Here is a 25,737-nt window from a genome sequence, read left to right on the forward strand (position 1 = left end):
TCAGCTCTTAAACACCTGCTACAATGAATTAAAACACAGTTTTAAGATCATATAGGTCAACAGCCAAACTATGTTTCTAATGTTCTCTCTCCAACTCATAGTTCTAGCTTTCTCTGCCGACTTTTAGGCCCTTTTCTCAGATTGAAGCAAATTTTTATTCTATTAGCATACAAAGCAACTAACTCATTAATATTAAGTAGCCATCTATTTCCCCTATTTTTAATTTAAGTATAGTTATGCACCTCATGACGCTGTTTCAGTCGGTGATGTACCACGTATACAATGGTGTTCCCGTAAGATTAGTACCATATAGACTCTGTATGAAGTAGGCCATACCATCTAGGTTGGTGAAGTACACTCTATATTGTTAACACAACAACGAAATCACCTAAACAAGCATTTCTCAGAATGTATCCCTATCATTAAGCAACACATGACTGTATTAGAGTTTTTTTAAAAGCTCTATATATAAAAAATATCTATACAATAAGTTTTTAAATGAAAAAATCTAAAGTGAAAGTTTAAAAAAACTACATATACAATAAAAGTACAGAAGAGCTTATGATGAAAATCAGCAGTTCCCGTCTTCCAAAGGCATCAGCTTTATCAGTGGTTTTTATTTCTTAATTAGCAATTTTAGTTATTTATTGCCTTTCTACTAAGAAAAATGAGGATTTAGTCCACCCACACTATGCCTCCTAATTTGATCATTATATTGCTGTCTTCAGTTCTACTAGATTACCTTTGTCATCATGTTCCATCAGCTTCTGACTTCATCGTGTATAAGACGAGGGTAAGAATGGGGAGCACTTGTAGAAGTGCTCCTGTGTTTTCTTCTCACTGTACCTTTGCACTATAGACATTTGCACCGTATTCTCTAACTATGTTTTTATGTTGGTTCTTTCTAAAAGTGTAAAAATGTGTACTGCAGAATCAAGTATAGTTGTGCATAGCCTAATGACGGAGATATGTTCTGAGAAATGTCTCATTAGGTGATTTCGTTGTTGTGTGAACATCATAGTGTGTGCCTAACACAAACCTAAACAGTGCAGCCTACTACACACCTTGGCTATGTGGTTCTGATCTCGAGAGACCACTGTTGTATAGGACCATCACTGACTGAAACGTCATTATGCAGCACATGACTGTAATATACTATAATTTTATTTCCTTCCCCATGGTTCCAAGTTCATGATCTCTCTGTATTCAGAGGAGAATATTCCTCACAAAATGACTCGAGGGCCTCTTACCAATTGACACAAGATATGACTCAAATATGATACATTTTAGTTTGCTCTGCCTTACTGTACAGAAGCCCACTTCTGGATGTAACTCCCTCCTTTTCTTCCTCTTTGGGAAAGGAGCTCCTGATTTCTAATATTTCCAATGCCTTAATCATCCTCTCTATTATTTGACTTCCTTCTAGCTCTAATGTCCAGCTGCCTTCTCAGTATGACTTTTCATTGAACTCTTTTGGTCCATTCCACTGCTTTTAATACTTCTATCGTTCTCTTTCTTGGCGTTTCCACATTTTTGCTGAAATACATCCACAAGTAAATTACCCAGAATATGTGTATTGGAAGTCAGCTTTTTAGCTCTTAAGTGTGATAATGACTTTTGCCATCATATTTAGTGGATGGTTCAACTAGACGTAGAATTCTAGGTTAAAATGTTCCTCATCATTTGGAAGCTCTTGCTCACTGCCTTCTAGCATCCATTGTATTTGCTATACACTGAGCCAGTTTTGATCCTTCTTCCTTTTGTATGTGACCACTTTTTTCTTGGATTTCGTTTTTTGACTCTCTTCCTGAAACATCTGTTACATGATTGTACTGATCCTCTTCAAAGCTTCTCTCATTTTCTTCCCTTGCTGTTTATATTTTGGAAGATTTCCTCAATTTCATATTCTAACCTTTCTTTGGAGTTTTTCACAATCATCAAAAATTTCTTAGAGCTTGTTCTTATTTGTTTTTTAAAAATTATTATCCTGTTCTTGTTTTATGAATGCAGTATTTTTTAACTGTCCTATTTATATTTTTCCTGAGTCTTTAATTCTGTTTTTCCTAGTCTTACTCTTTCATTTAGTAAGCTTTAATCAACCACTTAGTAATCCTATTAAATAAATCTTAGTTGTCCATTCACATTTAATGAGGCAATAGGGACTAGGAGTTCTGTGGTTCGTGAACAGGGAGCTAGAATTTATAGGTCTTTAGAGAATTTGTTTAGAGAACATTCCTGTGAATTTTTTTTCTAAGTGCATTTCTGTCTAGGCTTGTTGGGCCTTCACTGTTCTACATAAGAGCCACAATTAATTTCCCTCTTTTCAGTCCCACTTCTCACTTCAGCCTTCAGTAGTACTGTTATTTCTGAAGCCAGAACCTGTCCCAGGCATATCGACTTCTTTTATCACCTATGGCCCCCTCTTATACTGAGTTTTTCATAGTACTTGCCAAACTACCCTCCAAAAAGGTGGTAACCCATAGCATACTATGATGCTTAACAGTATAGAGAATGAAAAGAGAAACTTATCCTTTGGAGGGGTTTTGCTTTTTGGAAATTTAAAAAATCTGAAGATAATCATTTGGAATTCTTTCAAGTATTGGACTTACTATAGATTTCAGATCACATTTACTTACTAAAAATTGTTTGCTCACTCCATCTTATTCACTAGATCTACTGGCTCCAAATGACTTTGGATTTGGATCTTAGAAAGAGCTCATTCTCAAAAGTCACAGAAACTGAAAATACGCACGAGGATCTGGCTTCAACAGGAATTCTGAGGATATGTGGCAATATATTTGAAATAAGCTATAGCCCTGAAGTTCAGCTTCGTTTGCCTTTGTTGGTTTAAATTTTTTTTAGGTTACCACTTCTTTAGTCACACCTTTATCACTGTTATATAGGATGGACTAGGAGAGACCAATTGTGAGTAGTCTAGCTGCAGCAAGGATGAGGACTTGGATTAGGCTGGAGGCCAGTCTGGGCGATGGGGAGAATAGTGATGCTACTGATGGATATGGGGAAGGCTGGTTCCACACCAACGGACCTCAACACTGACTGCCCATTGGAATCAACTGGGTAGCTTTTAAGAAATACTAATATCCAAGCCCTGTCCAAGACCAATTAATTGGGATCTTTGGGAAGAATTCTACAAGAAAAATGAATTATACAAGTTTTTCTTTCTCAGTTTTTGTCAAATCAAGAATTGGCCAAACTTCATCTTGTATCTAAAATTTAATGTTATGTTACTTGATTTGTTAAAAGAACTTTGCCACATTGTACCTGCTGTTGCTTTGTTCCTTTTTATAATCTTGAGCCGGTCCTAATGGCCTAGTGGTAAAATTTGGCACACTCTCCTTCGGCAGCCCGGGTTTGGTTCCCGGTTGTGTAACCACACAACCTGTCAGTAGCCGTGCTGTGGCAGTGGCTCACATAGAAGAACTAGAAGGACTTACAACCAGAATATACAACTATGTACTGGGGCTTTGGGGAGGGGAAAAAAAACCCCTTACCTGTAATACGTATTGTCGAGCTCTGTCCACATCTCCTGGCAAACTGAACCGTCTCATTATCATCGCATTCATTTCTGGGAACTAAACCATAAAGAAAGAAAATCTATTTATTGCTCTTGGGAGAATCAAACCACTAGTTTGTAACAAGAGGAAATAATAATAGGTAAAAAAAAAAGTGATTAAATGTTTAGATGACATGGGGGAGCAGTAAATTGTAGCAATTAAAGAAGCAGGGCTAAGAGAGACATCCATTTTCCATGCACAGGGACTGAGCTGGTGCACAGGAGAGGCAGCTGTTGATTCTTGTTCATTCTGATGTTCTGTTCTGTCCTTGGTCCAACACTGAATAAGGAAGAGAGAAGGAACCAAGTACATCTCTAAAATCTCCTTAGTGGCTTCTCTTATGGTTTTCAAACGTTAGACTGCACCAGAATCACCAGAGACCTATTGGGCCTCTCCCCTAGAGTTTCTAATTCTGTAGGCATGGGGCGTGAGTGTGCATTTCAAACACGTTCTCCGGTGATGCTGATTCTGCTGGTCTCTGCTGACATTTTGAGAACCACTGGCATAGGATAAGGGTGGGGATTAGAAATTCTTCTTTTGGTACTAAATTGAGTGACTCTTAAAGCTGCTGAGGTTTCTGAGCAGAGGGTATTATGAGCAGAGCTCTGCCTTAGCAGCTTGTAGAGTGGATGAGGGCAGCGGTACTCAACGTTGACTGCACACTGGAGTCACTTGGGGGGGTTTATAATACAGTTGCCTGGATCTGCTTCCGAAGATTCTGATTATATAATAGGCTTGGCCCAGGGAGCAGGATTTTTCAAACTCTCCAGGTGTTTTTAATGTGCAGCGAAGGTTGAGAACCACTGAATTAGAAGAGAGGGAGAGAAACTGGTCACGTTACTGTAGTAAATTATAAAGAATACTAGAGTTAAGCTGATGGAAAAAGGAGGAAAAAAAAACAGATACAAAAGGCATTGAAGATAAATCTACATTCTACAATACTTAGTAGCTACAGAATCAGAAGCCAGGACACCAAATCACTTCATTTTCTAGATCCCAGCTCTAGTCGTGGTGCTGCCACAGCTTTGTGAGTTCCTTAACCTCCCAGGTCCTAGCGCCATCTCACCAGTGTCATGAGGGAGCTGAACAGCGTGATCTGAAATCTATTAGCTCTAACAGCTGAAGGTCCATGAAATAAGAGGTGAGATGACATGTTTGGTTTGGGACACGTCAGTGCTTCCAGCAGTTGCCAGTTTTTCCCTGGCAATAAGCCTGAAGGATGAAATAAGTTGTTGTCCTGTAACCACTGTCATGGTATTAGTAATCCCAGAAGAAAAAATAGGGCACACAGAGAAAAACCTCACCCAGATGATGGCAGATAAGGAATTAAGAACGTTCCTTTCAGAGCAAAGGAGGTGTCAGAACAAAGTTCTAAACACCTAGAGGCTGCTGGAGCCAGCAACTGGTTAGTTCCTAAATGAAAACCAGTAATTTGCTTTAGTTGCTGGTCTTTTAAGAGTAAAATAATTTAAGTTACAGGAAACAAATCAGGAAGGCTCAAATCAATTTTAGTGGTAAAAAAAAAATCAAGTAGGCATTTGTCTTGGTTTCTTAATATGACATTCCAAAATTGGATATCTGGAAGGCTGTGTCCTCAGAACTGAAGTGACACGTCCTGGGCATCTGGTAAAGTTCCCTGTCTATGCTATTGTCTATGGTATATGAGCTTTTTCTGCAACACCATCAAGCATGGTAGAATGTGCTGACTGGGGGGTTTCTCTGATTCCTTTGACAAACGCATTGAGAAGGGAAAGCTTAAAAGAGATATTTGCATCGAGTGTGAGTACACCCTTCCTTTGAAACATATAGTGTGTGCAATTTTAACACGCAAATATTAAACTCTTCCCCTTGGCACTCCCGTCCCCTTAACGTGTATGTGGAGAAGAAATGAGAAACATAACAGGAAGAACAGTTGCCTGCCTGCAGATTTAGTGGGAAATGAGAAAATTTTTTTTGCTCAGGCTCGGTTTTTAAGATCAGGAAAACCACCTGTGGACGAATCAGATTCTAACTGTGCGATCTGTCCATAAACTAAACGACAGAGGTGATCAATAAATCGGAGTGAGCTTCCACAAACAAAACTTGGGTAACTCTTAAGATCTAACTAGTGACAACAGCAGAAGCCTGCGCAGCTGGTGCAGGGGCTGGCGAGGGTGAGGGCAGCTGGAAGGACGGCTGACATTTAGGTCTGGTGACTTGTCAAACAACGAAGAGAAGCAGGAGAAGAAAGGAAAAGATCTCTTAAAGGATATTTGAGAACTAATGTAGTCTCACCAAAAAAAGAGCGAAGGCTTCCATTTTGTTTCTGAAGAATTTTGAAATCCAGCCTATGTACTCTTCACAGATTTAATGTGAGGTCTTTTTCTTAAGTGCATATATAGGAAGGACACTGTCATCACTGGGACCTCTCTAGAAATCCTGAAACTTTTCTTAAATCCCCTGTACCAAATGCTGTCAAAAAACCCCTTCAGAGAGAAGGCAAAAATAGTGAATTCCAAAGAGAGGGAGTTTCTGTCAAGTTCTGGGTCCAATGAATTTCAATTTCAAGACAACTCAACCAAGCTGAGTTAAAAAGGAAAAGTGGTGTCCCAGGGTTGCTTGTCTGGGTCCAGTGAGACTCAATGTTCACAAATGGAAAAGTTCAAAGACTAACTTATCTAATCTGCAAACAGAACTCACCTACCTACGGAAAAAGATTACAAACATCTTACAACCACTCCACTAACTGGGTAGGTTAGTCACAGTAATGGAAGCTGACACCGAGACTCTGCTTTGAGCTATCAGTGCATTTTCAGTGCCAGGCACACCAACTGTGTGCTCTGTGGGAAGACCTACTGGGGACCGGACAAGCTCAACTGCTAGCTTTTATCCACATCATCAGTGGCAAGAACATTCCACTGTATACTAAAATGTATATTGGTCTTAGACTTGGAGTGTTTGCCTGCTGTGCCATTTACCTGATGTGTAATTTTGCCCAAGTTTGAGCATCACTTTCTTTTTTGTAGAATGGACATAATACCTACCTCAAAAAGGAGTTGTGAGATTAATGTAGAAAAGAATCCTTTGTAAACTACATGGAGATAGCTGCACGTTTTCATGTTATTTTTGGAACTTGTTTCACCCCAAATCAGTTTGAGCCCCATAAATCTTTTTGACAAATTACTGGCCAAGAATCCCTTTTTTGACAGTGTAACCCATAGTAGAGCCTCAACTTGATGTTTTCTTTGAAAACTTATAAATACGTATTTGACTGACTTTGGGCCCGTGTGCCACAAGACAGAACAATCAGTCTACTTAAGAAACAAGTCCTGTCCAGTCACTTCCTGCTTGGCCTCGTTCTGTGTTCCCCTTTCTAAGGCTGCAGTGTGCCTCTCTCACTCCTCTTCCTACTGCCTGATGAGAGGGCAGCGGGGAAAAGCGCTGTCTGCTGAGGATGAGTGTGTGTCTCATGATACTGTTTTGCGGCACTGTAAGCTTTTGTCTCTTCCTTTTCCTTGTCCCCTTTTTTCTTTAAACCAGCATTTTTAAGTCTCTTGTAGATTACTTATAGATTTAAGAGATTTTCAACAGAGTGGTCCATTTCTCCCCTGACTTTGCCCCACTATATCTCAAGGCAGAATTATTCACACTCATTTGTGTAGAGAGGGAAGCAAATTAGTTTCTTTTGCAGTACGTTCATAGTGAAACACGATCAGAAGAGACATCTGTTCTCAGTCAATCATCTTAAGGTTTAAGTAGGACTCAGTTGTTAACTTAGTATCACGGGGCTCATACAGTTATTTATAATTGTTAAGATTTCTGAAAGTATAGCATCCAGAGGTTGTTAGTAGACTGTAAGCTTCTTAGGGAAAGGCTTGTTCTGTAGTCGTCTTGATAACCTCAGAGTGCAGCTAACGGAGTCTTTCCCAAGCTGGCAGAATCCCAGGGCTCTAGGTCCATCTTGTTCTTCATTCACATTTACCAATCACGGCTGAGGAGTGGATGGATGTTTGTCGTTGTACAGATGGTAACCAGTGACTAATCTTTCTAATCTCAGGCATGCTTTTACATTTACATGGCTCGTGAATTCTTGCCTTTTTGTGGGTTAATGGCAAAAAAGGAAATGTTCCTCACTCCTGCTTTAATGTATACAAGGGGATTTTATAAATTGTCAGAAGCTGGCACACGTATTAGTATTCTTCTTGAGTTTTGTGCTGGCAGTTAGTCTCAATAGGAGAAAGGACCTATTTAGAGCACACTTTTCACTTCTCTCCTCAAAATTTTGAGAGGATGGAGCCTGGGAATGGGGACAGAAATTTCCACAAAGTGGCCAGGCCTCTCCGGTCCCAGCCCTCAGTCTGCAGGTGACTGCTGTCCACTCGTGTGCTGCCCAGAGTAAGCTGGCCCAGCCCCCCGGGCCATCAGCCTCCCCTGAGAAGTCACCCTGGTGATGGCGCTGCTAAATCGTGGGGAAAGATGACCTCTCCTTTCTGGGATCAGAAACCGATCAAAAGCAACATCTGGTTTTTATAATATCAAAATGGAATCACTGAGTTCTATGGAAGACATGATTTATCTTTGTAAATTTTGAGAAAGAATAGAGGCACAATCTCTGAAAGACTAAAAGTTTACAAAAATTTTAGACAAAAGAGCTAATTTTTAATTTCCTGGCATGGTGATGAACATCTTTGCTTTGCTAAATCACACATACTAACATGAAAATCTATTAAAAAGACGTCCAAGTACCAGCCAACATCCCAGTTATTTCAGATAACATATGGCACAGCCAGAAGCAGTGTGGCCGGGGTCCAGGGCAGGCTCTGAAAGTGTCTGCCTTGCAAGTCCCTGCAGCATCTTTGAGGCTTCCTAAGCTTTCATCCATATTAAGGAGAATAAGAAGGCAGCTTTACTTACTTCCTTAACTGACAGCCCTTTAATCTGGAGAAAGAAGGAACTATGTGGTTCTAGTAGGGCATTCCACTGACTTCTTGACATTTTGAGGCAATGGCCGAGGCTCTCTGAGAGCAGCAGACAGTCCCATTAAACTTCTAGAACTGGAGAATTTCTCACAATTTCTTATGCTTGGCGGCCCTTCCTGGGCCTTTTTAAGGGGCTCTGAGGCACACCCAAAGTCCAGTCCTATAATCAAGATGCGGACACCATTCACCTAGTCAGTGCTCCAGATATGAGGAAATTGTCATGCCTAGAGAATTTACAAATTATCTCCATGAATGTTCTCTCAGTTACTCCTCACAACTCTGGGAGGAAGGTTGTAATCTTCTCCATTCTACAGATCAGGAGACAAAGCTTACAGGTGAAGTGACTGGCTCTAGCATCTCAGGCATGGAGCTGGGATCCAGTCTAGATCTGTGGTCCCTTGTCAGAATGCTTTCCCGTCTGTTCCTCATCTGAACCTTCCCATCAGCTGTGCCTGGAAGATACTGGTTCTGTGGGACTACACAGCAATGGGTCACAGGGGGTTTGTAAAACCTACCTGCTGACAAGCAAATAAGACAGGGCCGGTGGCTAACCCGAGCTTCAGATCGGCTGATGTCGGTTTGCCCATCTGGTCAGAGCACGAGGTGAAGTCCAGTACATCATCTATCAGCTAGCAAAAGGGAAAAAGCAATGTCAAGGCATCACCAGCCCAGCCTCACCGCCGTCCTTCCCACTGTACCAACAGGCCACGTTAACAAAGCAGCGGACCAACCTGAAAAGCTATTCCCACATTTTTTCCGTACTGATAGGCAATCTCATGCACCACTGGGTCAGGGCATCCCAGGACCGAGACCTGCAACAGAGGAGAATTCTGAGATAAGCCACTGGGGGCAGAAGCAAGGCAGCCAACCCCGGCACGGAAGGATTCATACGCCTGTTCCCTTAAGGAGGAGTGAGGCCAGATTACGTACAATCAGGAAATGCTGATACCAGAAGGAGAGCAAACGTCTACAAAGTACCTGTGTTTGTAATGAACGATTTCAGCCTCAGATTGTTTTCTTAAATTCTAAGGAAACTATGCTTTTCTCCCCCTTTCACAGGATAAACCATCTTTCCCACTGCTTAAGAAAAACCGAGAAATGCTGGCTTCTAGCTCTCAGCAAACTCAGCCCAATGGTCAACTCTATTTTATTTTCTATTGATTTAGCTCTATTTTAGGGCTAGATATGTAATCTGATCTAATCGCACACGTGATGTTGCCATATATATACTTCCCTATCTGTAGTCTTTTAATAATCGTGGCGCTCCCACTTATTTCTGAGATGCAGTTACTTCTTGCTGTGTGTGACAGCCTGCAGCCTCATGCTTCTGACATAGATGGACTTATTTTACTATCAAAGGATCCTAACCAGTGCTGTTTCCATATTTCTTTCACAAGAAGTAATGTAACTGTTTAAAAACTATATTTTCCCCTTTCAGTGGGGGAGAAACAGTTCTTCTAAGTCTTTTTTAAAACTCCAAAAAAACTAGCTGGCACTGGCTGCTTGCGTGCATTTCCCACTGCTCTGCTGAGCATGCTAAGCAGGCCCTGCCACATTTTCAGAAAACAAAGACTGGGTAAAAACCAAAAGGGGGAAGGGAGAGACCTTCTGCTCTACTGGAGAGGAAATGTCTCCAGGAGAAAGCCAGATGGAGCATGTCATCTCCATTCTGTAATGGGCCCTGTCCCCTGACTTCAGCCCTGAGCTCTGTGGTCCTCTGGTGGGGCCCCCACTTTGCTCGGGCATCAGTGTGGAACAGTGCCGTGGGCTCTGCACTTCGTCTGCAGGGTGCACTTATGCCCCTTACAATTACCACGTGACCTCAGCGTGTCCCTTAATCTTTCTGTGCTTCAGTTGCCTCGTCTTTAAACCCCAGGACCAACAGCTCTTCCCTTAGAGGGCTGCTGTGAGGGAGACAGGTGATGCTACTCATAAACTCTGGTCATGACTCAGTCTGTTTGCTGCTATTGTTAATAATCCTCCTCCTCCTCCTCCACTGGATATAGAGACAGGAGCCTGGGAGTGCCCATGCACCTCCGCTAATTACAGCCAGATCCCATAACTTGCTCAGCCCTGAGAATGTTTCTGACGACGTAATGAAGCCTGCGACTGTGTGATGTTTGGCCATTCCTCCTCGACAAAAATGCACACAGCATAAAAAGTTCAGCGGCCACTTACTGGAGTGAATAACAAACTCATACCTGCTTTCAACAGCAGAGACCTCACCACTGGCAGGCACTGACCCGTGGGCCACAGGGAGGGAGCCCTCCTCTTTTCAACTGAACTAAGGAAGCTTTGAGACCACATGGGAGACGATTTAGAAACTTGGAAAGAAGGCAAGATATCCATCAACTTGGCTAAAAGAATGAGAGTGTGGCAAGATTAGGGCAGCCTGGGATATGCTGAGCTCACAACACAATGACCCCCCTTTTCTAGGCAGAAGTCGCCCATCAAGCAGTCCCTGGAGAGGTGATTGCCGTTCCTCAACGTTCCTCAGCAAAGCAGCACAGAAATACAAACTTCCTTCCTGAAAAGTACAAGATTCTTAAACACTACATTCTATTTCTAAACTTAATGACTTAAAATTTATGGAGGACATATGATAAGCACTTTACATGATCTTAGTTAAACCTCACAGCATCCCATAAATATCCTTTTGTGGTTGATGATGCTAAGAGCTAACAATTCCTGAGCTCTCAGGGTGTGCCAGGTACTATTCCGAGCTCTCTCTCAGATAACTCACTGATGAGGAGGACCTGAGGCACAGTGGGTACCAGGTGATCCAGAGCCAGGAAATGGAGGAAGCAGAATCTGAACCCCAACAATCTGGCTCCAGAGAGCATTCTTTTCATCACTTTGCTATGCCACTTCTAACGGGCAACAAAATGGAAGCTCAGAGGTCAAGGACTGTGCCCAAGTAAGCATAAAGCCATGAGGTCTGTCTGCACTGCCCACTTCTAGCTCACATGTGCTAACACAGAGATGAGCTACTTTTTAGTGGGCGGCTTCTGCCTTGCAGGCTGTGAAGGGACATTTCTGCTCAGACTTCAACTAGTACAGTGTAAAGACCATTGCTCACTCCCCCCAGAGAATCCTGCTCCCCCAGCCCAGGCACAGGCTGTCTGGATCTGTTATCACAACCAGGAAAATCAGAAGCAATGCAACGCAAAGACCCAAAAGGAGGTATGCTGACGTGAAATGAACACTGCTTGTTCTTAGCCTCAGAGCAGAGACGCCTCATATCTTTCTGGAAGTGGGTGGAGTGCAAAGAAATGATTAAGTAAAAGTGGAGCTCAGCTAACTGTTCTGTTTGAAGCAGGTCCACAGCCAGGCCATCTGCATCTTTCAGGAGAAGGTCCACACCTCTCATGAGGTTCTCATGAGCCTTGTCTCAAAAAGATTAGGAAATGCTGTTGGCATCGGTAGGGGCAGAGGACTTGATATTTATCAAGCATCTCTATGTCTGAAGTGCATGTTTGCACCACTGTGGAGAGAGATTCTGATGAACACATATATGCATCATGGTCGTCTTTATCAAAAACAGTGGAGATTACTGGAGCTCCACCATTACATAAAAAATATCAAAACAGGTTGTTGTCAAAAACCAACTGAAAATATTGGGAGAAAACATATACGACACACTATCACACATAAACAGTGAACATTCTTAATCTACAAAGAGCTCTTAAAACTGAGCAGAAAAAAGACAAAACACCCCCTAGAAAAATGGCCAAAAGACACGAACAGACAATTCACAAAAACTCAAGATATAAAAGGTCCTTAAGCATCTGAAGAGATGTTTAACTTCAGCCAGAAATATACTACTACAATATACTACTTCTTGTTGTAAGACAGGAGGGGAAATAGCATACACACGTCTGCTCATTTGTGTGAAAAGAAACAGGAAGGAGGAATGAGAAACTAACGAGACAGTTAGTTAGGGGGTGGGTGAGGAGGCCAGGGACTGGGAACCGGCTGAAGGCATGCGAGGCAGTTACCTTTTTGTACAGTTTGTAATGTGTCATCCACTCAAAACAATAACCTCAAAGCTAAAACACAAATTAGTAAGAACGGAACCCCTAAAATGGAATAAAAGAGAACCTAACTATATTTCAAATAATAACATGACCACACTGAGCTGGGGAGAAAGGTAACTTCTGAACACAGAACTTTAACTATATTATCCTCAGGCTAAAGGTAAAAGGAACTGCAAACCAACCCTGAACTGCTAGGTTTTTCACAGAGATGGGGGGTACCCATTTTTAAACCCCTATGGTATATTCGAGGATTGGGCAAACATACGGTGGAGAATGGGAGCCAAGTTTCTTACTGTTGGGGAAGGGAGTTACAAATGTGGGAAGCCCAAATGCTAGAATAAATCATGAATCCTGTGGTATGAGCTATCAGTATGCTAACTTAGGGTTTTAAATAAACAAAAATGGATACAGAAAGACATAGAAATATACATAACCCACACACATAAATTCCCTATCTCTGTCCATTGGGAGGGCCTGGAAGCAATGATACCTGGTGCCCAGATCTTGGTTTCTAAATACCATTCTCCAGCAGAAAGAACCAGGGCTCCTTGGAGAAATGATGGTTCTCAGCGCAGGGAAGGACAACATGAGCCTGGAACATCTCCTGCCAGAAATTAAGGAAGTGTGACAGAATGACAGGGATACGTTACAAAGGCACAAGAGCCAGGTTAAAGGGCCTTCCTCACTGGCCAACTACAGGACAACTGAGCATTAAAATACATAACAATAAAGGGTTATAATCCATAGAGTAAAACAGCAATCCAAGAGTCCATATAGATAAGGTCTTCCTTAAAAGAGAATACCAACTCTATTGTAGAAGCGAGACGTAGAAGGAATGATGGATTAAGAAAACTGTCACGTGGCAAAAAATCAGGGTGACTACCGCCTCAGTAAAGTTATCATAAACAGATGCTAAACCCAGAGAGGGAGAATTTGATAAGAAACAGAATTACTGATGTGATTTCAAAATGCCTCCCCCAAATAGGGAAAAATAGGAACTTTAAATAAAGTGAAGAAACCTGGCAGACACCACCCTAATCACGGGATCAAAGTGAATCTCATCAGTAATAGGATAAAGGGACACCAGGCACCCCCTGATGTGATGAACTGACAAGACAGCATCGCTCCTGTTGTATTCCTGCCCAAAATTCATAACCTGTGTCTAATCTCAAGAAATATCAGACAAACCCAACTCGAGAGGCTCAACAACATAACTGGCCTGTACTCTTCAAAATATCAAGGTAATATAAGAACAAAGAAAGACTGAGGACCCAGATGAAAAGATTCATGACAACATGAGATCCTGGACCAGAAAAATTTTTTCCCTTTTGTTATTAACAATATTATGACAACTGACAAAATTTGAATAAGGTCTATCAGTAGATTAGATAAGAATATCATAACCCCAAAATAAGAGTATTCTGCAAATATGACCCACAAAACAAAGTTCCATGACGCACTCTGTAGCTTTGAAAATAAAGTAAATAGGAAGACAGCCCATTGATTCCAGGCCACATGCAGCACTAGAGAGAACAGACATTTAGAGAAAAACAAATGAACGCAAGATTACCATACCCAGTTCTGGTTTCAAATGCCAGCACAGCCACTGTCTGACTGACTGACACTAGATGGGCCCCCGGGCCTCTCAGGTCTCATTCCCATCAGATTTTCCGGGGAACAAGTGACAGCCATCATTGGTAAGCTACAGAATGTACTCTGCATGACTATGTATAAATAAATAGCCAATTATCTTTGAAGCTTACTTCTATTTTAATATCAGTGTCACAAAACAATCCTAGACAGTCCTTAGATTTTAATATTATTTCCACTAAAAATACAAAGAGTCATTTAAAAGGGGGAGGGGGAAGAAATGGTGTCCTTAGACACCATTAGAACGAATTAAAAGCTGCTACATTTCCTTCAAATTCCTGTAACACCATAGAATTCCACTAGTTCTTCTGTAATAATTCTGAAGTTTAAATTCCCCCTTATCCTCTCTTTTTGGCATCTCTAACTTGCTTTGCATGCATTCTTTTGGAGCCCACATGTCTTTGCATTTTAGACACCAGGACTACACAAAAATAGCAATTTTGAATATATAACACCTCTGGAATATTTCTACCCATAGGCACCTAAATATAGAAACTTTTATTCAGAGAGCTCATGATTTTGTTTTATTATTCTAACAGCTCTGGAGTTTAGGAATAAATCACATGAAAAGTGGCTAGTTCCGGGATGATGCCAGCATGCCTCCTAGTGGACAGCATAAAGTATTTCATTTTTAATAAGGGCCATGCCATGTTAACATACATGTCCATTGCTAACTTGCTAATCTGTGAGGACCGAGGTGCTCTTTATAAACAAATAGACGTGCTATAATATCTTTGGCATCTTAAGCACAGGACAGGGACTGCACTAAGCCTTTCCTTGATTACTCAGGTCCGTCTCCTTGGCCCCTTCATAGGATCTGATCACTAAGTACATCAGCTCCTGTTCTGGCTCCAACATGGTGCTGCTGCCTGTCTGTGGGGGGTCCACTTTGTGTGGACAATGACTCCCTGTCGTTCAACTTCGAACAGCCCCACTACCTGCTAGTGCTTCGAAGTGCAATCTCAAGCTTGTGAAATCATCAGCGAGCTTCGCTTAACACACCAGTGTGCCTTATAAGGATGGATCTCGAACTCCATGGAGATTCTGGCCATCAAGGATCTGATGACCAATGAAGGATTAATGTCACAGCTTTACGACACCCATTTTAGGTAGGTCATTCTTTTAATTAGCATTCTAGTGTCTATCATATTTTTAGCCATCTCTCTTTTTTAAAAAAGCAAACTAGCAATTTCTTGGAAATAAAAAAATAATAATCCTTTCAATAAACACAAAAATGGCTGAGATCGTGGCCAGCATATTCTACATAATTCACATTCCTTAGGGTTTCAGTTAGGTCATTTTAGGAAGAAAATGTTGTCCTGGTTCCCTTCTGGCTCACAATTATACATTTCTTGACACTCTTCAAAACAGACACACTACTGGCAAGGGACTTCTTCACCTGAGAAAAAGCTCTCTGTAACTGTAATGCTCTTAAGAGTGTATCATGACAGCAACCGACACGTGCCCCAGAGAGAGCTTCCTTGCTTGTTGCTACAAGACTTTATGCCCGGGTGTCATCTCTGTTACCACTGTTAGGCCGGGACACGGTCAGATGAACAAGTCTACGGAGGGAACTGTCTCTCATTCTTGGGCTAGCGCTGAATACCCTATTTTAGTCTACAGATTATGGATGATAATACTGACTTTTAAAGAAAGAAAACTAGAGCCAGCCCTGATGGCTTAGTGGTTAAAGCTTGGTGCTCTCACGGCTTCAGCGGCCAAGGTTGGTTTCCCGGTCACAGAACCTCACCACCTGTCAGGAGCCATGCTGTGGTGGTGGCTCACATAGAAGAAATAGAAGGACTTACAATTAGGATATGCAACCATGCGCTGGGGCTTCGGGAAGGAAAAATAAAAAAGGAAGATTGGGAACAGATGTTAGCTCAGGGCGAATCTTTCCCTGCAAAAATAAATAAATAAATAAATAAAATTTAAAAAAGAAAACTATGTGGGGAGTGCAGAGAAGGCCAGGGAGAAAGCAAGGGAAAAACAAGTTATGGTTCACACTCGATTTATACCCTGAAGAAAATTGGCTTGTTTATATTTCCTGTAAAAATATTGGGAGGATCTACCACTCATAAAAAAGGACAAAGAACACTAGACTAGTACAGTCTAATAGATGTTTTCTCCTGGGTAAATATTATATTTAAGAACACAGCGCTTCACAACTTTTAAAATGTAAGACGTCAGAAATAGTGTGTGGGACAACAATCATGAGAGAAATCATTTATGATAAATTGTTCAAAATTTTACACAGTTTGGAAATGAGATTGGGGAATACATTATAAAGCTTCACTCTTGGGAGGAAAAATAAAAGTTAATGCCTGCGTTAGCAAAAGACGACGGCAAAAATGGAAACCACAGCAGAAGTTCTCTCTTTGTTTAGGGATGTACTTCTTTTCTCAATGACCTCTTGGGATTTTGGTGACTATTTTAAGATTCTCCAGTGAAATTTTTCTAGAATTAGCTCCCAAGAAGAAGGTATAAGGCTTTTTTTTTTTTTAACTTCAAGGAAGACAGAACGTACATACTGCTTTACAGCTGTTGGCTATCAGACTGGCAGTCTTCTTGAAGGTCTTCTCCAAGTAGTGTGCAAATCTTTCATTCTCATTTTCTTTCGACCCTAGCTGAAGAAACTCACCTAGAAAGAAGGAAAGGGGTCATTGGAGATACAGTTTTATACTGCTAAATACTAAGACTGAATAAAAAAGAAGAAAATGCAGAATTAACCTACCACGCACCAAATCTTCAATAACCTGGGTTAAAATAGATATAACAGTTGTATTTCCAATTCGTGCCAGAGCTATAGATGCTGCAGAAAGAATTAAATCTCCAGCAAGAACAGCCTAGAAAAGGAGAAAAAAAAAAAAACTCTCAGAGAAAACTATCAGAGCAATGGAGCCAACAATGAGGTTGTCGTCTTAGAAGATAAATACAGAATGGGAGGGAGGGGTCATCTTGGATGTAAGCTTTTTCCCTGCCTCAGCGGGATTATATAATAATTAGTTACAGACTTGGGACATCGTTTGCACTGGACTGGCTCTCAGCAATTATGCAGTCTCTCTCCAGTTCAGAGCTGAAGAAATGAATGTCTTGAGATGAAAAGTACCTCACTCTCTCGCTTCATCTGCAGGCCCCACCAAAACACGGCCGCCTTCAGTTTAGTTACGCTGGACCACTCACTCTTTCCTCAAACTACGTTGTTGTGGTTTTCTTTTCACTTGTGTGTGGTCTTTTCACTTACTGTTTCTTCTGCTCAAAAACTCCTTCCCCTTCATTTAGCAGACTCACTTGCATAAATAGCTCAGCTGGCACCTCCAGGAAGTCCACTCAGATCCCTCTCTGCTGTGTGAGCATAACATGCCTTGCAGCCTGCTGTCCTTGCACTTTCCATCCCAATCAGTGATTTCCTGTTTACCAGCCTCCTTGAGGGCACGGACTGCCCATTAGCTCGGCCAGTACTTAGCCCACCCCAGCAGATGGCACAATGCATGCTTTTCTCAGTGAACACTAAACCAAGGGATCTTGGCTCCAAGTTCACTGCCCTTTGCACTAGATTAGACTGCCCCTTCTTCCTTCCCAGAAAAAAATATTTTTTTCACTGAACATTAGATAATCAATATTTTTCCAATCTTCTTTAGATTGTGAGTCAATGTCCATACTGTAGTTGCAACTAATTATAAATATACATAACTGAATTATATGCTGTAATCGAATATACTAATCTACATATTTCAAGATATGCATAAGCATTGTTATAGAGTAATTAGTTATAAATGCTAGAGTTCATAGCAATTTTAATTCATAGAATTTCAACATAACCACATTTTAAGTTTTTATTGTGCCTGTCAGTTCTCTAGTATTCAAAATTAGTGATGTTCAGTATGTTTACCAATTAATCATCATTTTATAGCATAAGCTATCTCGATAGAAATAGAAATATACATTTATCAAGTCCCTTACATATGGTGACTGACATGCACACAGATGTCTGCCCATTGGCCCCTGCGACATTAGCAGGTCAGGTCTAGGGATCTCTAGGCCTTCACCTCTTTCCTTTCCTGGCCCCGAGGTTCCTAGAGGCCACAAGATTGCGGCATATGGAACTGAAGCATCCAAACTGGGGACGGCTGGGGTGAGGGGTGACAGGGAGGGAGGGCTGGGAACTCAGGCAGGGTCACGAGGGCTCAGGGAGGAGGCGCTGTGTGAATGGAGTTTTGATCCGTGACACAGGAGTCTGGGTTCAGAGGCAGGAGAGGGGAGGGGAGCGGCATGTGGACGTGTGCTGGGCAGGCCAGCTTCACAGCTCACACAGGTGACAGTGGTGAACACATTCTTCCCCGCATCAGGGAGATCCCACAGCAGAGGCAGTCACGAGGTCACGGGAGCCCAGGAAAAGACCTTAATTTATTCTTCGAATCCTCCTCCCCTGCCAAGGAAGGCTTGAGGATGGGCTCTGAAAATGGGCACAGCCCACCACAGGAACACATCATAATGTTACCCATGACCTCTCCAAAACAAAGCTCCACTCTCTTTTTACCAATGTTCTGATGTACGGGATTCTGTCAATAGGACACAGAACCTTTTAATCCAAAATTCGAAATAAAAGGCTTACAAACAAAATCGCAGGACTTGATGACACAACAAAGTCATAAGGAAAACCAGCATGTGAAGACGACAGTTAACATCTATTTCTCCTTTTAATAAGGGCAATTAAAAAACAGGGGTAACCAGGTACTGTGAATACCGTGCAAGGGAGGGGAAGGCGAAGAGGGGAACCTCATCTGCACTATTGTTCTGTTTGTGCTTCACGCAGGCAGGGCGGCCAACGGGGGCGCGTGTGTGGAGAAGCCGCTCCTGAGAGCTCTGCACCTCTTCGCTTTTCTCTCTTCAACCGCATTCCCATCCCACAACCCATGGTTTAAGCATCCTCAAAGAAAATTCCCGATTTCGCACACTCCCTTTGAGAAATGCTAATAAAATACCATGGAAATATGCTTTTAAAATACAGATAGATGAGCCAAACCCAATTAGAGAGACTCTATTTAAAAAGGTAAAATTTTCATGGCAGAACAGTAATCCCCTGATATACTGATATCAGGGGATATATATATAAAAAGCTATATTTAACATATATAAAAACCATAACATAGATATCTTTTTGTTTTATTTATTTATTTGCTTTGACACTCTAGCACATGGCACTCAATAAATGGTTAAGAAATTGAACGAATTCTGAGTAATCTGAACCCAAAAGTAAAATGTATGATCCCTCATGAAATAAATGGTTTTGGATAACTACAAAATCCCTTTTCTTATAACCAAAAGGAATTCTATATGTAACTGTGAATAACCAGAAATTCTGTTTACATTTCTATGGCATTATCGATTATCAAATACCTGAACACAGACAAGACATGAATCCTATTCTGAAAGTTGGAAGACCACATTTGAAGGAGGCTATTTAACTTTTTAAGGCGAGAAAGGTGAACAGTAAATGCAATCCACAGAGTGTGGGACTGGGTAAGCAAGATTCAAAAAGCAAAACACCGTACCTTCTTTTCACCCCAGATCTTATTAACTGTGTGTTTTCCTCTCCGAGAACGTGCATCGTCAATAACGTCGTCGTGAACCAGACTAGCAGTGTGGATCATTTCTGCAATTAAGGCTATGGAGCGCTGGCTGGCTTGCACATCTCTAGTTAACAGAAAGCAAGGCTTTTTAACACAGACGCCGCCTAGAACCTTCTCAGCAATCATCTTGTGAAAACTGGACATCGGATCTAGGACAAAGAATTTTATTTCTCTAAGAGAAACTGTGTAAAAACTGGGCTTCCCTACAAAGCCACTTCTATCACTTGGAGAACATTTTAAAAACGCGTGAGACACCCTGCCACGATGAGGTTTTATGGACACCACATTAAGAAGTAGAATTTGTATGATTAAGCACAAAAACGGGATTAACATCTCAGTAGTCTGGCCATCAGGCTGAAGGATCATCTTTATGTCCTAGAATAGCGGTCAGGGTCAGGGGACCAAGTTTACAATTAGGTCACAATTAAATTTCAGGGATGGATGGGGAAGAGAGGTGAGAAGCATTCTAAAAAATTCTATTGAAGAACCGATGATCATGATGGTCAAAGCTTTTAATACCGTCTTAAACGTTCAGTAAGAAGACCTCAATGACCAAGGCAGAATTTTTGTAAAAACTTTCTTCCAATTCATATTTAACCTTTGCATTAGAAATTTAAACTTTTATATCCCAGACTTAACATAAAATATAGGCTAAGCACTCTCAAGAAGATACATGGATGTGAGTTTTATAGTTAAGTGAGAATGTCCCCCAGTTTCTTTTTAATCATCATGATTATCATCCTCATTGCCTAGAGGAATTTTTAAAAAGCGAATTCCAAGAAAATCAAACTGGGGAAATAACCAACTGAATTTTCCGAACATAAAACATATCCTGACTTAGACACATGCTAACCAAATGTTTCACTTATTCCAAGAGCTTACTTTTCAAATATCATCATGTTATCTCTTAGAGGGGAGAAAAGTGAGGGACACTGAAATATGACTTTTTCTTTAAAAATCTAATCTGAACATCTGCAAAAAATAGTGCTCATTCTAATTCCTCTGATCTAGCAGAAAGCAATGAAAAATGAAGTTAAACTACATGAAAGATGCTGGAATTTAACTACAAATGCTAAATCAGCATGAAGAACATCTTCCGATCTTGCTTTAAATGTAATTGTAAAATATGGTGCTTTGCCGGCAACTCTTAGCTAAGATTTTTGAACTATACCTCAGAACCTTCCAACTGCTTTTAGCCCGGAAATCAACTGTAAAGTGCTGCTCATTATTTATTAATATGTCAAAGTTATAAGAGTTCTAAATAGTTCCCAATCACAACACATTCTTCCTAAGGGGAAGACATAATGCAATGGAGGGTAGGGACAAATGGTCCCATACAACCACTTTAGCAAATGAGAAAATGCAGGCCCAGATGGCTTCTAAGAGCTTGCTCTGAATCCCTCAGAGAGATGCTCACAGACTCGACAGCAGGAAGCTTGGACCTTAACTACTTTTCAGGTAAATTTATTGGACCCTATCTTATTTGAGTTGAATGCACAGGAAAAGATGTAGACTTTACAGTTGTTTTTTTAATATAAAGCCTTTTTAGAATATCTTCTCAACAGAATTTCGGTCTAATAAAGTACATACTTCCTACTGGTTAGTAACAGAACTTACCTTAAAACAACTGATAGGCCTCTAGCCTGTCTCATGCATTCATAACTTGGGCACCACTTCCATTATCACCAACTATGTCAGCAGACAGGGGTTCCTGCTGGGAAGTTGCAGTAAAATGGCAGCACTCACTGAGAGACTGGAGTTTTGTGTAATTTGAAGATATTAAACCAAAGACAAAGGTTTCTTAAAATATTTTGAAATTTCATAGCTTCTCTATCTATATGAAAATGCCGTTTGGCATAGCTAAATTATCGACTGATGAAATCGGGATTCTTTCTTAGAACGTTATTTGGCTTTGTGACAGAGCTCCTACGTAGGATAAGCATCTAATTCTGGATGCTTTATAATTTTATCTGATGTACTTTTTCCTATACAATTGGGCTCTACTGTGTGTAGCTTATATCTGGAAAATACTGCCACTGCTTATCCATAGCATGGCATAATGGGTTGGAACTAGAACTTAGAGGTGACAGAAAAATCTCACGCTATCTTTAACATGAAATCGCCCAAGTGCCAAAAACTTAAGTCACGCCTTCAAAAAGCTGGGTACCATCTCCACTTCCTGCTGTGAAATAGCTGCCATACTTCCCAGTTTCTGGGAGAGGTGCTAAGAAAAGCTAGACAAGCAAGACAGCGTGAGAAGAGGCCCTTGGCCTTGAAAGCTGGCTACCTCTGTACTTCCCACCTGCAGGAGGATGCGAGATGAGTCAGCCAGCCCCTCAGGACATTTGAGGGGTTTTGCCCTTTCATTGGATTTTGAAATGTTTGTAATGAAGATTTCAAGTATAGACAAAAATAGATGGAGCAACATAATGATCCCCCCACATACCTTTCATGCAGCTTACATGTGATTTAAATAAAATACTTTTTCCCCTATTCATGCTAATTCATTGTTTAAAGGCTTAAACAAATTACAGTCATGTGCTGCGTAACAATGTTTTTCTGTCAAAGACAGACAGCATATATGACGCTGGTCCTATAAGATTAGTACCGTACAGCCGAGGCAGGCTCTACCATCTAGGTTTGAGTGAGCGCGCTCTATGACGTTCCCACAAAGACAAAATCGCCTAACGATGCATTTCTCAGAACGTATCCCCGTCATTAAGCGACGCCTGACTGTACAAGTAAACCCTCAGTGTGGGAAAACCGTCTCGAAAACAAAAATCAAACCTTGTCAATTAGATTACTTTGGTTTGGAACAAATGAGGGAAGCAAATAAAATTAAATAGTAAATGTGGCTTCACTTTAACAAAGAGAAGCTTCTACTCTCAAATCTACAGGTTGTATAAAGAACAGAGTTCTCGTGTGGGATACAGAAGGCTCTAGTTCTATTTCAGAATGTTCTTCTGTTTGTTTCTTCAGACAACACTAAAAATAAATGCTTCACTTTGCTTGTTCGAACTTTGAAAAGCTTAGCGTTTCTTAAATCTATGTCCCTCATTCACCATGTCAGAATCAGTACTCTTGAAAATGCAGACTGAGGCCTCAGTGAATCAGAATCTCTAAGGATGGGGCTCAGGAATCTGCATTTTTAAAGAGCCTGCTGGGTGATTCTGATGCACAAAGTTTGGGAGACACTGCTCTATCAAGTGGCGGGTATCCACTTGACTTAGGCCACACATGGAAGCTTTTCCGAAGAAGGGTTTTCGTACCAGCTCGACCCTTGCTGGTCCATGGTGGCACGGCCTCTAAACAATGGGCAAATGGAACGAGAGGCCACTCTCCTATCCTAAAGGTGACCTGAAACTTGGGGGGTCAGTTCAAAGGTCTTGTGCTAATGACCCCCCAAGTCTCTTCACAGCCCAAGAACAGAAACGCTCAGCCGCTCTGAAGCGCACATTCACGGGAGGGGCCCTTCCTCTCCTCTTTCACGCTGCATCATTGAGTTTTCTGGGACATGAATGGATGCTGCATCAGTTTGGTACCCAAGCAGCTCACTACTTAACTTGCAAATGAAGTCTCCGTCTCTCTCTATAAAATTCTTCAGGATGCGAATTGCATTTCCTAGTTGCTACCTGAGCACAGTACCACATTCAAGTTCTCGGTCTGATGAGCAATCTATCCATACTGACTCAAGGAAGATTTTATCTTTATCTACCACTGAATCGACGTGCAAGTTTGGGTCCTTCAACTATTGAGACCGTGGAGTGTGTTCTGCTTTCCTCTCTGGTCTGCTCGGTCAGAGCAGGGGGATCCAGAAGAGGCGCCTCCAGAGGAAGGAAGAAGCCCATCCAGGCTCGCTCTCTGCACTGATGCGATACAATGCCATGATGGGGTTTGTATTAGTTTCCTGTGGCCACTCTGACAAATTACCAAACCTGATGGTTTAAATCAACAGAAATTCTCTCACATTCTGGAGGCCAGAAGTCCAAACAATTTCACTGAGCTGAACTCAAGGTGTCGGCAGGGCCATGCTCCCCCTACAGGCTCTAGGGGAGAACTCTTTCCTCACCCCTCCAGCTTCTGTGGCTGTCAGCAGGCCTTGGCTTGTGGCCACATCACCCCAGTCATTGAGGCAGCCCTGCTCCATCTCCACATCGCCCTCTGCCTCCCTCTTCCAGGGATGCCTGTGATTGTATCGAGGGCGCATCAGACAATCCAGGATGATCCCCCTATTTCAACAATCTTAACTTAATCACGTCTGCAAAGACCCTTTTTTGCTGTATAACACAATACAGGTTGCAAGGATTGGGCCGTGGGTAACTTTTATGGGGCCATTTTTCAGCCTAACCCAGTTTCTCACTCCACTAGCCTCTTCTGTTGATGCTCGAATGTATCCTTCTCAGTGATCTGATTCTTGAAGTTACTTGATTTTATGGCATTTGTCTAAAATCAAGTTTGTCCTCATTACTGAAACTACCTTGAAGTGTCACCTTCCACAGCAGCATTCAGGCTGAACGCGTGGGACTGAAGGAGCTCCTGAACGGCTCTTGCTCTCTGCCACTGATCTTTGGCCTCATATTTCCGTTTCCTGGGCTTTTTCTCTGGCCAGTGCAATTCTGTTCCCTTTTCTTGTATTCCTTACTGGCACACCGAGGATGCTACTAGCACAAACATCAAAGGTGCCTTCCATCGAAGGAATGGCAGAGTGCAGGGGGGATGCCTATCAACTCAAACTTGCTAAGCAAGTCACCATCCTCAGCCACTGGCCATTTGCCTTCATAAACCCAAAGGAGCACACCAGGCTCAGAGTGACGTCTGCCTCTCTTTGGTGGGAATGGCGGTTTCAAACTTGATCATTACAGTCCTGAATTCATTAGCAATTTTAATATCAAGAAAAAAGAAGCGACATCCATGGGGCTGGCCCCGTGGCCGAGTGGTTAAGTTCACGCGCTCTACCTTGGTGGCCTGGGGTTTTGCCAGTTCGGATCCCAGGTGCGAACATGGCACCACTCATCAGGCCATGCTGGGGCGGCGTCCCACATAGCACAACCAGAGGCACTCACAACTGGAGTATACAGCTATATTCTGGGGGACTTCGGGGAGAAGAAGAAGAAAAAGAATCGACATCCAAGAGCGGCTGCTCCTAAGTATTTCAGATTTATCTCCAGATAAAATTGAAGCCTGCAAAGTTGCATCATAAATGACGCAGGGTTCGTGCTACTGTTTATTTACTTGTCGCTGAAGAAGCACTGCGGAAGTTTCAGAATCTTTGAAAATGTGGAGAGCTACCCACCGTGATGACATCTTAGACCTGCAACTTATCTAGGCTGGCTTGGTACAGGGCTTTCTCTGCAGGATCGAGGGTGCTGCAAAATAATGCAGCATTTGATTTTTTCAAATTGGGCGCAGTTTAATGAAAGTGTGGAAGTCGATTCCCTCAGTGATGAAACCAGCCTCATCCTGGCATGGTGGGGGGTGGAAGATGGTGCTCACAGCTCATTCAAAAGCCCTACAGCCCTCTTGTTCTCACGGATGTCCTCCTTGGCCTTGACCTCACCAATGAAATGGACAACCATCTGGTTATCAAAATCTCCTCCACCTTAGCAGGTAGCCCTCATTAGAGTCTTTACTTCAAGATCCACTTTAATAATGAGTATGGATACATTAAAAGTGCCTTCTCCTAGGATAAAAACAAAACATTTCTTTTGGCACCAGCCTTCCTGCCCATCCCATAAAGAGCTGCCACAGTAGCTGGCTCAATGATTTGGAACACACAGAAACCAGGAATGGTTCCACAATGATTAGTGGCCTGCTTCTAGGAATCATTCAAGTGAGCTGGTGCTGTAATGACAGTTTTGTTACAGGTTTCCCAGGGTAGGCTTTT

At 41.9% G+C, this 25,737-nt stretch overlaps 1 protein-coding gene across 3 annotated transcripts in view; it reads right to left on the reverse strand.

Moving 5' to 3' along the window:
* Nucleotides 1-25,737, reverse strand: part of PDSS1 (decaprenyl diphosphate synthase subunit 1) — a 37,792-nt gene that overhangs the window by 556 nt on the left and 11,499 nt on the right. For 2 of the 3 annotated variants that reach the window (XM_044761909.2, XM_044761910.2), the window contains exons 5-10: nt 19,776-19,917; nt 16,955-17,066; nt 16,752-16,861; nt 9,265-9,345; nt 9,049-9,162; nt 3,513-3,593 (exon numbers count right to left, since the gene is read on the reverse strand). In XM_044761909.2, coding sequence (XP_044617844.2) covers nt 3,513-3,593; nt 9,049-9,162; nt 9,265-9,345; nt 16,752-16,861; nt 16,955-17,066; nt 19,776-19,917 — 640 coding nt within the window. Of the gene's footprint in view, nt 1-3,512; nt 3,594-9,048; nt 9,163-9,264; nt 9,346-16,751; nt 16,862-16,954; nt 17,067-19,775; nt 20,003-25,737 lie in introns of all 3 variants that reach the window. The other variant, XM_044761911.2, reaches the window with a different exon arrangement.

Source organism: Equus asinus, chromosome 29 (assembly GCF_041296235.1).
Source record: "Equus asinus isolate D_3611 breed Donkey chromosome 29, EquAss-T2T_v2, whole genome shotgun sequence".
Taxonomy (NCBI): domain Eukaryota; kingdom Metazoa; phylum Chordata; class Mammalia; order Perissodactyla; family Equidae; genus Equus; species Equus asinus.